General features: G+C 42.0%; 2 protein-coding genes across 3 annotated transcripts; one reads left to right on the forward strand and one right to left on the reverse strand.

Annotated features, from left to right (window-relative positions):
- The first annotated feature begins 17 nt into the window (after positions 1 to 17).
- prpf31 (PRP31 pre-mRNA processing factor 31 homolog (yeast)) lies at positions 18 to 6,405 on the forward strand. The gene is made up of 14 exons (XM_067601343.1): positions 18 to 179; positions 1,942 to 2,157; positions 2,249 to 2,309; positions 2,435 to 2,518; positions 2,620 to 2,717; positions 3,164 to 3,270; positions 3,429 to 3,598; positions 3,705 to 3,862; positions 3,979 to 4,068; positions 4,343 to 4,470; positions 4,751 to 4,823; positions 5,710 to 5,838; positions 5,936 to 6,034; positions 6,127 to 6,405. Exons 2-14 carry the CDS (start codon positions 1,942 to 1,944, stop codon positions 6,238 to 6,240), a joined length of 1,527 nt encoding a protein of 508 aa, XP_067457444.1. The 5' UTR covers positions 18 to 179; the 3' UTR covers positions 6,241 to 6,405.
- A 238-nt stretch (positions 6,406 to 6,643) lies between these two features.
- On the reverse strand, positions 6,644 to 15,722 carry cnot3a (CCR4-NOT transcription complex, subunit 3a). Of its 2 annotated transcripts, none has more exons than XM_067601342.1 (18): positions 15,564 to 15,722; positions 14,850 to 14,920; positions 14,614 to 14,681; positions 14,442 to 14,516; positions 14,198 to 14,287; positions 13,946 to 14,074; positions 13,647 to 13,742; positions 13,285 to 13,504; positions 13,010 to 13,143; positions 12,757 to 12,813; positions 11,524 to 12,454; positions 11,289 to 11,394; positions 11,014 to 11,155; positions 10,019 to 10,118; positions 9,315 to 9,510; positions 8,863 to 8,995; positions 8,592 to 8,717; positions 6,644 to 8,467 (listed from the first exon to the last, which is right to left on the reverse strand). In XM_067601342.1, exons 2-18 carry the CDS (start codon positions 14,872 to 14,874, stop codon positions 8,369 to 8,371), a joined length of 2,727 nt encoding a protein of 908 aa, XP_067457443.1. In that variant the 5' UTR covers positions 14,875 to 14,920; positions 15,564 to 15,722; the 3' UTR covers positions 6,644 to 8,368. The 2 variants fall into 2 exon arrangements, with proteins under 2 accessions (XP_067457443.1, XP_067457442.1); XM_067601341.1 differs by having other exon boundaries at positions 10,010 to 10,118.
- Positions 15,723 to 15,898: the final 176 nt, after the last annotated feature.

Here is a 15,898-nt window from a genome sequence, read left to right on the forward strand (position 1 = left end):
AACCTTGCGGACGTAGTGACGTAATAAATCGGAGACAAGCAATACAACTGCAGAGCACAAGCTAACGAGGAAAACACAAGCACATTGCATGACTAGTTGTCTTTAGCTTCATACCAAAGAGCTTCAGACCTACATTCTTGTTTTTGCCAGCTTAGTCTACAGGAGTTTTAACCTTCGAGGTGAGTTAATGTTTCTTTGAAAACGTTTAGTTTCATGAGCCGGCTACGTCAAGCCAACGTTTGCTAATGTTTGCTAGCTAACATTAACCAAACGCTAACATTACATTACTTTACATTACGTTAAAAACATTGCTTATTGTTCAGAACGTTTTCTTTATCAAAAACTCACTCAGTCTTCGTCTGTCCCTTCATTTGTTGTGTGTTGACCTTCTGGTTAGTGTTTTAAGAGACTGAACAGAGTCAGAATGACTGAAAGTTGTCTGTGTTTTCTTCATAAATGATTGATATTGGGTTGTTAATGTTAATCAGATATCACATTGCATGACAAAAATGTTTCGTTTCAATCATTTGAGTGATGTTAACGATGTTTAAAGGATTGGTTCACTACTTTTCAAGTCTTGTCTTTAAAACAACAGTCAGGTGCTCAAATTAACAATGAAACAGATTTTCCTCGCTATAATCATTCCTCCTGTTCATACTGACCTTTAGAAGATCCCTTCATAATGCTGTTACAATGTAAGTGATGGGGGCCAAAATCCACAGTCTGTATCTGAAGCTAATATGATGCGTCAGCTGTCCAGATTAGTCAAATTAAGTAGATATCTTTCAATGTTACAGTCTTTTTAGTGTCAAAGTCCCTCTTTTTGTTACTATACTTCCACCACAGCTCAACGCTGTCACACAAAGAGGGAATTTGATGCTAAAAAGACTGTAAATGTGACAGATATCCACCTGATATGACTAACTCACTGCTGAAGCCTCATATAAGCTTCAGATAAACTTTTAAATGCGTTTGTGCACAAATTGACTGTGTGGACACGCTGTGGATTTTGTTCCCCATCACTACATTTGAAGGGGATCTTTTAACAGCCAGTATGAACAGGAGGAATAATTACAGCAAGGAAAACCTCATTCAGTCTTCATATGGACACCTGACTGTTGTTTTAAGGCACACTTGAAAAATTATGAACCTGTCCTTTAATATGATTGGTTACTTTTCTCCATTTTCTATCATTGAAAATTGAATATTTTGGGGTTTTGGGCTGTTCATAAAATAAGAAAGACATTTGAAGGTGTCACCTCGGGCTCTTGAAATTTTTGAGTGACATTATTACCCATTTTTCTCACATTTTATAGAGTGATCAATTATATGAAACATAAATAACAGATGAATTGATAATGGAAATAGTCATTAGTTGCTGCCCAACACTAAATAACTGTATTTACTGTAGGTGGGAAGTGACCCTAGGAAATGAAGTGCTAGTTAGAGGAGGTGATATGATAAAAATTAAGTGTAACAATATTTTTTTGACTACATATATTGCCATGGATAATGTAGTGATGTGGGTTCGACCATAATTTGATGCTTTTATATATATAATATTCAATCCAAGCTATGGGTGGATAATTATATCATCTGAAAACACTATTTGTAAAGTGGATATGATGACCAAGCAAGAAGAAGAGATATTAAGTCTTTATTTAATTTCTCTCAGCCAATTGCTTTAATTCCAGCTGTAGGACCAAGAAGACCACATTTAAGTTTCATCTCTGTGTTAACGTAAAATTCAGACGGCATACAGTCTTGGTTTTGATATTATGATAGAAAGATCACATTGTTCTACGGTGCATCAACCTCTGGAAGCTCAGTAACACCCTCAAGACCTGTGGTGCTCCCAGGGACACATTTTGGGAACTGATCTGTGTAGCTTGATCTTATCAAACCAGTTAAAGTCTTCATTGTTTCTGCCAACGACTGCAGATGTCTCTTGCGGACGAGCTCCTGGCAGACCTCGAGGAGGCCGGAGATGAAGGAGAGGACGGGTTGTATCCAGAGGGAGAGGAAGGTGAGAGCGATGGAGAGGCGTCACAGGGAAGGACAGAGGGAGGGCTGGAAGACATCCCAGAGGAGATGGAGGTGGACTACAGTAAAGCTGAGAGTGTTGCAGCCATCGCCAAGCTCCGCAACAGCAAACAGGTGAGTTGTGACATATGAGAGCTTTAAGAAAAGTTGCAATTTGCAGTAAAATGTCTGGTCATTCTAACATAACCCTACTGTGTGTTAACAGTTTTCAGAGATCATGGACAAAATTTCAGGATATATTGGAAAGCAGCGCAAAAACTCAGAGGGTGAGTGTAACACATTCTGCATGTTTTTTTTCTGTCAAAGAGTGACAGTATGTTATATCAACTTTTATATTTACCAAGACTCATAAATACAGTGTGATACTGTTGTGGCTTTTGTTTCCTTACAGTCTCAGGCCCCGTCGAAGCTGACCCAGAATACAGACTGATCGTAGCAGCCAATAACCTCACAGTAGAGATCGACAATGAGCTCAGTGAGTTGGCTGTTCTTTTTAATAACACACTCAAAATGTTAAGACATTTATTCTGTTCTTTACAACCTGAGTTTTCTTATCTTGTTATGCCTTTGTTTCAGATATCATTCACAAGTTTACTCGGGACAAGTACTCCAAGAGGTTCCCGGAGCTCGAGTCTCTGGTGCCAGATTCTCTAGATTACATCCGCACGGTCAAGGTGAGTTGAGGTGATATATTTATTAGGCCTCTAAACTAAAAACCAGTTCAGTATGGGAATAAGGTGTCCCAGTGCTGCTATTTTTTCAGCACTGTTGACTATTTGTGTCTTTGGTTGGACAGAGGACAAATGTTTAGTCACTGAATTTTATAGCTGCACATCTGCAGAAGGCAGAATGAATTATTGAGTTTTTATACATTCATAAGTTTCAGTCAAAAGTCAGTTAGTTTGTGGTCCAAATTATAGTCCCCTACATCATGGGAAAGTGGTTTGATTTAGACAAAACTGAAGACTGATGACTGCCACAACTTCATAAATGATCACGTTTGCTTAGTCAATGATATTTTTGTTTTATTCCAATAGAACAGGTTGAAAATGTTTTACATGTTGTTTTCTGGCATGTGGTTTAAATGTCATGTATTCTCCATTTTGTGTTTTCTGCTCAGGAACTGGGAAACAACCTGGAAAAGTGCAAGAACAATGAAACTCTACAGCAAATCCTCACCAACGCCACTATTATGGTCGTCAGTGTCACAGCCTCGACCACACAGGGGTGAGTCGGCATTTGTGGTTAAACAACGTATCGCTCACATCCACGGTGACGGTTACGGTTTACACGCTCGCTGCTGATTATCACTCACTTCTCTTGATTGCAAACTGATTTCTGCACAGTGAAAACTGACTTGGTTTTCTGTCTTTTAATGGTTTTAGGTCACAGCTAAATGAGGATGAACTAAAGCAACTGGAGGAAGCATGTGACATGGCCCTGGAGCTGAACCAGTCTAAACACAGGATATATGAATATGTAGAGTCCAGAATGTCATTCATTGCCCCAAATCTGTCCATCATTGTCGGAGCGTCAACAGCTGCCAAGATCATGGGTGAGAGATGCAAAAGATGAGTTTACACAATTGCTTTTGTCATCACTCTTCTTATTCTCATGCCCTCTTTTTTTTTTTTTTTTTTCTCTGGTGTCTCTGGCTGCAGGTATTGCTGGAGGCCTCACTAACCTGTCCAAGATGCCGGCCTGTAACCTGATGCTGCTCGGAGCTCAGAGGAGAACCCTGTCCGGCTTCAGCAGCACCTCTCTGCTGCCCCACACTGGCTTCATCTACCACTGTGATGTCGTGCAGTCACTACCACCTGTGAGCAAATATATGCACATTAAAAACTGTGAATGAAGAATATCTACTACCTTCTGAATAGCTGTGTTTTTGTTATTTTAAACAGCTGTTTTAACAGCCTTTTTTTTGTTTTTTAGGACCTCAGGAGGAAAGCAGCTCGTCTGGTGGCTGCAAAGTGCACTCTGGCTGCCCGGGTGGACAGTTTCCATGAGAGCTCAGATGGCAAGGTGATGATCCAGAAGGAGCATGTGCAGATTAATACATGTTAAATTCTTTTTACATACACTATAGAGGACCAAAATATAACACCTGCAGATAAAATGCAGACCAACAGCACCTCAAACTACAGAACCAACTAGAACATCAAACATAAGATGTACAAATGTATTTATTGCAGGACTAATGGATGCATCATGTTCTCTTGCATTTGAATGCAGCAACATGAAGTTGTTTAGTTCAACTCTAACCCTTCTGACATTAATCTTTGTGTCATTTCTGCAGGTTGGCTACGATCTTAAAGAAGAAATAGAGAGGAAGTTTGATAAATGGCAGGAGCCTCCACCAGTGAAGCAGGTCAAACCGTTGCCAGCACCACTGGATGGACAGAGGAAGAAGAGAGGAGGAAGGAGGTGCGCAACCTGTCAGCCGCTCTAAACATGGACAGCAATATATGGAGATGTCTGATGTTCAGATTCCTTGATTTTTATGTAACATTTCATTTCAAGTTAGTCTAAAGAACTTGATAGGAGTTAACTCAGGTTTTTACCAGAAGAAGATGAAGTTAAACATTCTGCACCAACTTAACAGTGAAGCATGTTGGAAAACAAGAATGTTACATAACTAGACTACCTCCACCAACAACTATAAATATATACTGCATTAACAAACTCTACTGCTCTCGTCCTGAAGGTATCGAAAGATGAAGGAGCGTCTTGGGCTGACTGAGATCAGAAAACATGCCAACAGGATGACCTTTGCAGAGGTCAGTCGGTACTTTCTGTCAGGACTTCAGTATCTCTCGTCACTTGTTTTATCTAAACAAGTTTCATTTTCATTTAACTGGGTGTCTTGTCAGGCACTAATATGTTCAAAAAGTAGTTCAAAAAATATACATATAAACATACACTGATCATTTGTAATACACTTCCAATCAGAATATCTAAATATAAATGAACAGATTCAACAGTTGTGAAGAAAAAATGTAGCTCTGCATTTACATGAGATTAGTGTTGGTGCTCACCTCAGTTCCTCTGGCTGGTTATTCCAACTCCTGAGAGGATGATGGCGAAAAGCAGCCCTGTCTCCGATTTCATCGATATATAACAGCAAAACAGCTTCTACCTTAAGACCCAGTGTTTGTGGCCAAGCCAGTGTTGCAAGATTAATGTTTTTCTTGCCAAATTTCTGTAGTTGTACCAGGAGACTAAGTGTGTTTTTCTAGTCTGTGACAAACTTGAGAAATATCAGGTAGAAAAGTTTTTTTTTTTTCTAGCAATAACTGTGCAGGTTCAGAACATCATCAATAATCTCTGAGCTGTTTACTTCTCTTTAAGGGACAGTAAACTAGTTTCATGTCACTTTGCACTTGCCAACTATAAGAAGTTAAATTCATAACCGTGAGTTAATGGCTTTCAACTCAAGAAAAGAAAAAAAGGTTTTGACACACTGCAGAGCCAGAGCATAATGTCAAAATATTCTGTGAGTGTTTTCCTGTTAATTTCATTTATGACAAGCTCGCACTGAGATAAAGTTACAGTTTGTTTTGGATTTTGGCACGCAATTTTGTAATGTTCGACTTAAACTGCTTTCTTGGCAAGAGAAGCATAAGCAGTGAGAGTTTGAGCCTAATTACTGATGTTGTGTTCCAGATCGAAGACGATGCGTACCAGGAGGACCTGGGCTTCAGTCTGGGTCAGCTAGGGAAGAGCGGCAGCGGGCGTGTCAGGCAGGCTCAGGTCAACGAGGCCACCAAAGCCAGAATCTCCAAGTCTCTCCAGGTAAAGATGGTCATTTTCACATCACCAGTGACTCGTGATTAATATAATTCTTGATCTCTAATGTTTGTGCATTTTTCTGTTTTTTGTTACACAACAGAGGACGTTGCAGAAGCAGAGCATGACATACGGAGGAAAGTCAACGGTCAGAGATCGCTCCTCAGGAACCAGCTCCAGCGTCGCGTTTACCCCTCTACAGGTAAAAATAAGTAAACAACCTCTTTTACTGAACAGCACCGCGGCACCACGCGGGTCTATTCTATGTAATAATCACTGTGCTCTCGTCTGCAGGGGCTGGAGATCGTGAACCCACAGGCTGCAGAGAAGAAGGTGGCTGAAGCCAACCAGAAATATTTCTCTAACATGGCAGAGTTCCTCAAAGTCAAGAAGGAATCCAAGATGTGAACACGCACACGCACACAGACACAGTTGCACTCTAACACTGCAGTGTCATAGTATGTTTTCAAATTTGTCTGACATCATGCTTCGTTCTGTTTTTTTTTTTTAAACTTTTTTTGACTTTTGTTTTCTTCCATTTTTAATAAAATGTAATTTACACCTTTCACAAAACATCCTGTCATTTTTATAGAGAGAAAATGTTGAGTTGTTATGTAATAAAATGTTTTGTTTTAAGCAATTTAACTGATACTCTTTATAGATAAACTCTCAGTCATCTCACTCGTCAAAGTCTGGAGACACATCCACAACTTTTCATTTATTTGTGGTTGGCACCTCTTTAAAACTTTAAAGAGTTAAGGTTTATCCACATGTAATGTAGCAATAATAGGACTTTACAACACACACTGCCTTGTAATTTCTTAAAAGTATTTATTGAAATTTTACAATCCTGTTTATAACCCCGTTATGACATCTCCCATGCAGAACTGTGATGAGAAAAAGTTGTAAATACGTCTTGAAATTCACATTTTAGCAATTTCTTAACTGACCTTCCCTTTCAGAAAACCTTAAAAGCCCCAAAAAATAGAATCTATAAAAGGCAAATCTCTCGTAGCTTTGCAGTATTTTCCTTTTTCACATCCTCAACCCCCCCCCCGTTTCCCTCCCAAAAGAAAGCCTAATCAAGAGCTGAATTTACACAAAACATGAAATTGCAACTGCAGAAACAGATCGAAGTTTTCATGGTTGTTTTGAATGGGAAAAAATCTGATTCAGGTCACATAACACTCTTCCCATTCAAACCGCCAGGAAAAGATGGGATCTGTCCCCGCGTCTGATTAAAAACCAGATCACCAGTGTAAATCTTATTGTTCTTCAGGTAGCACATGAACAACCACGGCAGACGAGACATTTCTTACTCCACCCACGAGTTAAATCTACCACCAGAATTTTTAGGATTTCTGTATTTGTCACTCTACATGTAAACAGTTTCAGTGCACATTCACTGTATAGGGTTTTCACTTAAAATATCAGGTGGTAAATTCAACACGGTGGACTTTTAGGTTGACATCAAAACAATAAAACCTTAACTAAAAGTGGGAAGTTGACTCAAACAGAACTTATCTAATGCTATCTGTGTACTTTGAGATTAATTAAGAGGTGATTCGTGTTCTGTCGAAGGAATTTGGGCACAGATACATTCACTATGCTCAGCGTGGCCTTTTACATTGAGGAGGATGAGAATTCCTCAGCGGTGTAAGAATCAAACATCAAATTGATTAACTTCTCAAACCCTATTTTTAAGATTTATTTTACAAGTTTATTAATTTCTCACAAACATGAATGCGCCATAATAATGCATTTTCTTTGACAGGTTAACTTAAAAACATTTTATTGGTAAAGAGAGGGAGTCAGAGACCAGTTCAATTGCATAGCAATTTAATCCATGTCCAATAAGGACTCTTTCCCTGTCACAGGGAGAGGCCCTGTGGTCACTCTCAATCAGCGTTTTAAATCGACCAAGACAATATCAATAAAACTATTGATAACCGCTCACTATCTCTAATAGTGACCATTTTCAACAGGCATCATCGGGTCTTAAAAGAAGCCATTCCTACACACCATGACTAAATGTCCACTGTACTTCCCCATTCTAAACCACCAAATTACAGTAAATACAAGATGGGCAGTTTACTTAACAATCAAATCCAAGGTTTCGTTTTGTGTCAAGTCAAAGGCTTCCAGGCTCATGTTGGGTAGGTGGTACAGAGAATCTTGTTGAAACGGAAAAAGAAAACAAAACATGAGAAACATGCATGGGGTAGGCTTTCCTAATGCCACATACTGAGTGTGCACACAGACAGGCACAAACGCAGATCTCTAATGAGAGCCCTCTCAGCTCATGCAGCGCGCTGCCTTTGATCAGGCCCATGGGGCGTTTTTTTGTCAAAAGCAAGGCGCCACATGAGCAGCGAGGGCTTCACATGAGATGCAGCCTATACAGACACCTGTCTCCATTTCCGGAGAGGGTCTCTACTACACATCACAATCTCTATCCACAGTTTGGAGTTCAGTCTCGGAATGTCAACAGCAGCACATTTTGTCTCTCTCTGTCCTTTTCGCGGCCCTTTGTCCGTCACTGCAGGTCTCTGTCTTCGAGGTACCTGTACTCGAAGGTGAACCCCTCCTTCTTCCGCTGGCCCCATTTCTCATAATCAAAGTAAATGTAAGTGCCCTGAGGGAGCAGCAGAGCGGAGAGAACAAATCATTAATACACTGCAAACACAAATCAATATAATATATTAAGTGCCCAGTTTCTAACTTTAGATGTGTCAATGGAAACTGTGGTGAAGCTGCACCTGTTCAAACTCATCAGTGATAGTCTTGGGCTCCTCGTGCCTCTGGAACCACATCATGTACTTGGTGTGAAACCTCCATGACTGCTTCTTCAGAGCCTTGGCAGACAGATACTGAGCCTTGGTTCCCTGAGAGAGGGAGGTCAAAGAAACCATTAAGCTTAGAACAAAGACTTCGGCACATCGTGGGAGAAAAAGGCAGAAGGGAGACGTAAAAGAAGGGTCGACAGGGGAGAAAATGCGGAGCGGGTGAGTTGAGTGGGCGCATGATTACCTCCAGGTAGTAGAAGATGAAAAACAGAGTTTCTGTAGACAGTCTCTGGTAGAACTCTATGGAGTCAGAGTGGTGCGGCGGTATCTGATGATGGAAGGGCAAGGTGGGACATGGATTCCTCATCAGGTATTGCCTTTAGGACGAGAAGCACAGACAGTTACAAATCCATCAGAAACAATTCATTAAGGCCTCTTTGTGCAATCCACATATAAAATCGATCTCACAGTTCAAATTAATTCAATCAGTAATTATAAGATGATGAAGATAAATGAAGAATTTCTGTAAATTATAGATGATAGAAGACTTTTAGTTGCCCAGGATCCGTAAACAAGGTTTATACATCAAGATACAAAGTGTTATTGTTTTGTTATTAATTGTTGTTGTGATTTTCTGAAACTATTTATACCAATTTTAAAAAGGCACATCTTTTGTGAACAATCTGGCGCCCTCACCTGATCCTCTCGGAGTCGGAGGGGTGCGGCATGTGTGTCCACGCGGACTCCTGCATGGCCTGCTGGTAGAGCTGGTCTTTGGGGAGGGGGGTTGGGCCCAGTGGACAGACCCCGAGCGAGGGGGGGATGCTGACTTCCGACACGGACGGCTGAGGGGCGGCGGGTGTGCCGGGCGCTGCAGATGAGGAGAAGATGTCTACAGGGGGGACGAAAAAGTAAAAGGATTGTGTCAATTAAAGAAATACAGACGTCATCTCACTTCCTTTGTCCATTCTAATGTTGCTTCTTCTTCTTAAAGGAAATATGTTTATGCTTTGAGTTCATAAAAAAGCTAAAAAAAAAATAACTATGAATGGTGATCACAGATTACCAGAATCAAAGGTGATGTCTTAAACTTGCTCACTTAGTCCAGCAAATCACAAAAAGATGCAGCTCATGTTCAGAGTTTTTACTTAATAAATGACAGTGAACCTGTCAGTCGGCTTATTAATTAATAATTTCCACACTGTATGAGTGTTTTGACCTTTGACCTCACTATAATCTGCTACTATGAGCACATTTGCATCATCTGCAACTGACTGTATTTGGTTCACTATTTATTCAAAATGTAGTATAGTGGTACATCGCCTCCTTCTCTGTAATTATTAATTGTACAAGTGACGTCGGGGGTTTACAGTGTAGAAATAATGTCTGACCGTTCCGACCTCTGTCTCTTAGGTGCAGGTTGGAAATCTCTCCGTCCAGGCCTGATCCCAGTGCTGCCCTCTCAGCCATCGCCTTCAGTGAACTGAGAGGCTCAGGAGCCTGATGAGGGAAGAGGATGGAGACAGAGTGAGGACAGAGTGGCTGATGAGCTCAAATTAAGTTGGGAATAGAGAGGGGAACCTTTTGACGGTTATGAGCATTTAACGGTGAAAGGAAGAGTAAATTATTTATGGAAACCAACTATTACAACTAAAGGTTTTAAGCTCTACAAGGCAGGTAATGGATACACGGAGCAATGTGTTCAAAAGAGACACAATTCACTCACAGCTACTGTATGTTTGCAGGCTGCCTTACACTTAGACACCCGTCCAACACTGCTTTCCTCTTTTTCTTTGTAAAGTGAACAAGAAATGGACATATCGCAGTCCAAATATATCTTGGCAAGCTGCGATTTTTTTGGGATTGTATAGTTGGGTAAGTGTGGGCTTCTGTATTTGGTATGAATGTAGCCTCTGAGAACAGAAGTTCGTGGGCAGCCAGGGAAATTGTAATAGTGCTATTTTCAGATGAATATATTGACATTCTGAAGTTATGGACCAAGCAAAGGTAACTTGAAAATGTCTAATGTCAGTTTAGTCACTTGATAATGTAAAAATAATCCAGTTGTCTGAATCATTATTAGAGTGAACTTGGGAATTACTACATGAAGGAAATAACCAGATGGGATGCTGCATGCTTTAATATTCATACTGCTCAATCATTGGCAGATCTTATCAGTAAACAACAAGGCTTTTTATTCTACAAGCTCACATCTTTCTCTCATTCTTAACCACTTGTCTTGTCTGACAATCTCTCCGTGTGGTAAATTTAACAGCCTGCTGGTTATAATCTCACTGGTTCACATGGGAAATTCCAGCTACTCAATCAGACCATTAAGTGGCTCTGACCGCACTTTCTTAGCCCCGCTACGGTCCCGCACCTCGGCTTGGCTCACCTTGAGGCCCTCGGAGGCCTGTGTGTAGGAGTGGGGCCCGTTGAGAAGACTCCCTCCTCCAGGTGTGCTGTCTGAGAACGAGGGGGACGGAGAACTGGGAGGCAGGGTGATAGAGCTGATTAAACTGGGACCATTGTCCATCCTGCGCCAGGTAGAGTGGGAACAACAGAGAGACAAAGTTAGGAATAATCATGTAAGGAATGAGAAGAAGCATGCAGATGAAGTGAACTAAAAAACAAAAACAAAACAACAACAACAAAAAAAAAACAACTTACGGCTGACTGGTTGAAGAACTGAGAGATGAGGGTTGGCTGCTTTGTGACTGGCTCGGTGTGCTTAGAGCTGATTCTGTGGAACTCTCTGCCACTACGGCACTGTAACCTGAGGGCAGGTGAGGGAGAAGTTGACAGAAGAAAATCTCTTTATACAGAGAATTTGCTTCTGGTTTACATAAAATAAAGTGAAACAGAAAGTTCACAGAAAAACAGAGACAAAAAGAACATAACGTACTTGTGCTTCCATTTTGCTTCAGTCCACTCGGCGGTCTAGCGGGAGCAGCGTTCACCCCTACTCCTCCAACCACTCCGACGTTCCCTCCGTTGCCTCCCATCATGCCAATCACTCCGGGGGTAGCACTGACAGAACTAGGTGGCACCTGAGAGGCGACGGGGGACACATTTTGCCCAGGAACCAGACCCAGGATGCTCCCACTCAGAGAACTGTGGGCCGGGCTGGAACCTAGCAAACCGAGCCCAGTCCCCGCCCCATTGGTGGTGACTCCACTGGAGCCAGAGGTGGGGATGGAAGTGCTGCTCTCCACTGAAATGCTGGACTGGGTGATGCTGCTCAAACCCAAGCCTCCTGATGCTGCTGCCTGAGCGTAAGGGGCAGGTGTGGACCCTGAAATGAGCCCTGCCATTGTGTTTAGAGGAGAGTGGTGGCCACCAAGGCCTAAACCAGACATTTGGTTGGCACTGCTGGTCCCCGTCATGCCAACTTTGCTCAAACCCAGCCCCGACCCAAGTCCCAAACTGGATGCAGGGGTGGGCCCAGATGTGGGCTGAGACTGAGAGTTGGGAGCTGATGAAATGGGTGTGCTGGGCGTAGGGAGAGGGGGGGCAGTGGAGGCCGGGAGAAGCGGGTTGCTGGGCGGGCTGGGGGTGTTGTTTGAGGGGACAGAGGGTTTTGTCTGAGGTGGCTGCTGTTGTGGCTGCTGCGGTTGGTTTGGTGGCTGAGGTTGTTGCTGCTGTTGTGCAGGTTGATGCTGATGTTGTTGCACCGCACTGCTGAAGCTTCCTATAAGACTGCTGCTTGTGGGAACTGCAGGGATGCCTCCTACCACGCTCGCCATGGACACGAGGGACGAGGATGAGGAGGACCCAGAAGTGGTGGAGGAAGAGAAGGAAGACAGCAAGGATGGGGTGCCGTTCTTCACCGGTGACTGAAAATGCAAAGGCATCAGAGAGAGGCATTTCAGATGAAACTGTCCAGAGGGAAACTGCACAAATGTACAAACTGAATATTGAGCAAAGTTGACTATGAACTATGGAGGTCCACGTATGCAGGAGATTATACAACCAAATCAGAAGCCTCCAACCGTGGTCCCACAGAGAGAGAGGTGGTTCATTTTCAGCACCTGAGAGGCTGAAACCCTTCAGCCACCGTGACTCTCCAGGACCAGGGGTGAAGAGCGTGACGCTCAACTGTTCACCTACTGACAAAGAGCAGTTGAGAGCCTCTCACCTGACTAACTTCACTGTCTGTCGACCGTCCCCTTTTCTTATCGTCCTCTGAGTTCTCCTATAGGAGGAGATACCTTGATGTAACAATCCACTTTTCAAATGTTGATTCAGCATTTTAACCAGTGGATTACAACACAATGGGACTTGTAGAAAGGTTAACTAAATGTGAACTTTAAAAAGAAAAATTAAATCAGAATGTACTTTTTTGTGTGCAGCATCTTGGGACTTTTAATGATACAAATACAAGAACTTACAGCAGTGCAAGTGGCCGGGGATGGAGGAATGGGTGAAGAGGAGGTGGTGGAAGTGGGAGTGCTGCTGGAGTGGAGATACATCTCATCTTCCACGTTGCCCTGACATGATGGAGAAGTCGCAACTAACGCTGCGGCTACAAGAGAACGACAGAAGAGAGACAAGTGTTGAGATCAGATCATTTTAACCTTAACGCTGCATTCAGATGTTAAAAGATCCCTGTGACATCATAGCACAATTCTCTTAACACCCAAACACTACTTCATGTTCTACTCACGGATGTCTTCCAGGTCTAAGTCATCATACAGGAACTCGTTCTCCTCAAAGTCAGGGTCTTGGGAGGAATCAATGTAGTACTCAACGTCATCCTTGATCTTCTGAATTGAATCCACTGGCACAGAGTCATTGTCCAGCATTCGTAAAATGGTCTCCAACATACGAATGTGGAATCTATGCCTCTCGATCAACCGCTTGAGCTCCTCAATGCGATCTTGTTTCTGCGTGATAGAAAGATGACAAGAGTGTGGTTTTGACAAGCATTTCAGTGAAAACCCTTCTACTAGATTTACACAAGAATGACAGAATTTCTATGGAGGGTGTAGAATTAAACGTGTGTGGAAAGAAAAAGATAGGACTCACGTCTTTATCACCCTTCTTCTTTCGTGTCTGAACTGAGAGAGACTCCACCTCACTTTCAAATTGATCCACCTGCATATTTAGAGTGTCTATCGTGTTCTGAGGGTGAAAAGGAGGTCAGAAAAAAAAAGAGCATTAATGTTTTCCATCAAATCAAATTTAAAAATCCCCAATTAATAAGTTCTGATTAGTTTTCACAAATTGCACATGTTTTGTGGTCAACTGGTGCGAGGAAAAGGCTATTTAGAGAAAACTGGGTAACTAAAATGTACAACAGGTGTAGATAATAGTGGATATATTACTGTTAGCCACTGTCCCGTTTCCTCCTTTTCCCTCTGAGCTGGATCAACCTTCTGAGCAAGCCCCAAGCCTTCTTTAGAGTACGCTTTTGTTTTTGTTTCACGCTCCACTATTTTGAATCGCTCCATTTGCTGAGGAAAGAAAGAAAAATCACACACATAAACAACCTTATTAAGTCAAATGTTTTGATGTGACAATGTCCTCCAGTTACATTTTACAGAAAAGTAAAAGAAGTGAATAATGGAGAGCCGTACCGTCTCGATAAGTTTGCGATTCTCGACTAGCTGCCTTTTGTCTTTGATCTCGTTCGAGGCCACCCATGTTTTTATCTGATCTCTCAATCGCTGGAAAAGAGAAGAGACGAAACTAATTTCATATTGCAAACATGCACCTTGTTGAGTAACTGTGCAGATAAAGTAAATGTTGTGAAAGGAAATGTGTGGCTTGTTAACTTCTCTTACTTGTAATTGTTTTGACTGCTCTGTTAACTTGTCTTACCTGTAACTTTTTAATCTCTTTCTTGAGGTCAGCCTCATATTTTTCCTTCTGGTTTGCATTGGCTGCATTGTGAAGCTAAAATGCAAATAGATATATGATATAACTAATGTTCCACACATCAGGTTTTCAAAGAAAATAGGAAAAACATATGTAGAAAACAAGAGTCTCTCACCTTTTGCCAGATATCGTCAAACTGTTCTACACCTTCAGCTACTTTTTTCAAACATCTATCGATCTCGCCTGTGGATGTGAAAGAAAATCTCCAGCATCACTGTTCATACATTCATGCAACAGCAAATATCTTAAACCAAAACCTCACAAAATCATGCTGCTAGATGAAGATACCAGGTTGGACATCATGATGAATCCTGTACAACATTACTGACGACAATTTCACTAAAGTCTTACCTTGAAGTTTTCTCTTGTCAGCCATGGCTCTGACTACGACAATGTCCACATTCCGTCTGTCACAAAGTTAGCTATGTGAAAAAATACAACACGTTTATCGCCACATAGTTCAGACACACAACACAAACCCCTTCAGCAGAGGAATCAGCGCATAGTCTTCCAGAGTTGAACTAACGTTTACTCAGGCTAGCTGCCATGTTAAACGTTAGCAGCACAAATAACGATGCATTTTCACGATTTAAAGACACTTTCAACCGGGACAACTGCACGACCTGTTCCGTCTATCGTCGTACCTTTGTAAACGTAGCTGATCTTGACATGTTTGTCAGCTAAAATTAGCCACCTAGCCAGCTAACGATACTGAGCTAACATCAATAGTAGCCAGTTGCTTAGCTCGTCCACCTCGCTCGGTCACTAACTGGCCCGTTTCAAAACAACAACCACGGAGCATGTTGGTGGATAGAGTTCATATTCATGCAGCGTTATTTTGGGGGGTCCAGTATAGCTTTTATATGGTGGTTTTGCATTGTGAAAGGCACAATATACCAGAAACCGTTCAAAATCGTAAACCTGCTAGCTAATGTCTTAACTGTCTGGCTAGCTAATGCATAAAATGCTAGCTAGCCAGCTTAGCTAGCCAGCTAGCCAAATTTAGGAAAAAGGGAAACTGGGTCAACCCGAGCATCTAGATTCATACTTGTTTACGACATTTACCTAGGATATGGGCTTTCGTTTGTCTTTTTTTCAATTACAGCCAAAACTAATTCCAGAAAGTCTTCTTTACTTCCAAAATTGTGTTTTCTTTTCGACAAGCTCGCTCACTGTAATGTAGCTGAAGATGGACGGTAGCTAAATCCCACCTCCGCGTCCAGCACCCGCCCTAAATCCAGCCTGCGAGATCCGATTGGACAAACCTCCCGCCCGTCACTGGCAAACATCCGCTGGAATGCGGGCCGGCCATTGGCTCAGCGGCGTGATGAATTTTGATTGACACAAAACCAAAAACTGCATCTGAAGTCACACATTTCTACTAACTGCTTTTATGAAAA

This window comes from Thunnus thynnus, chromosome 10 (genome assembly GCF_963924715.1).
Source record: "Thunnus thynnus chromosome 10, fThuThy2.1, whole genome shotgun sequence".
Lineage (NCBI taxonomy): Eukaryota > Metazoa > Chordata > Actinopteri > Scombriformes > Scombridae > Thunnus > Thunnus thynnus.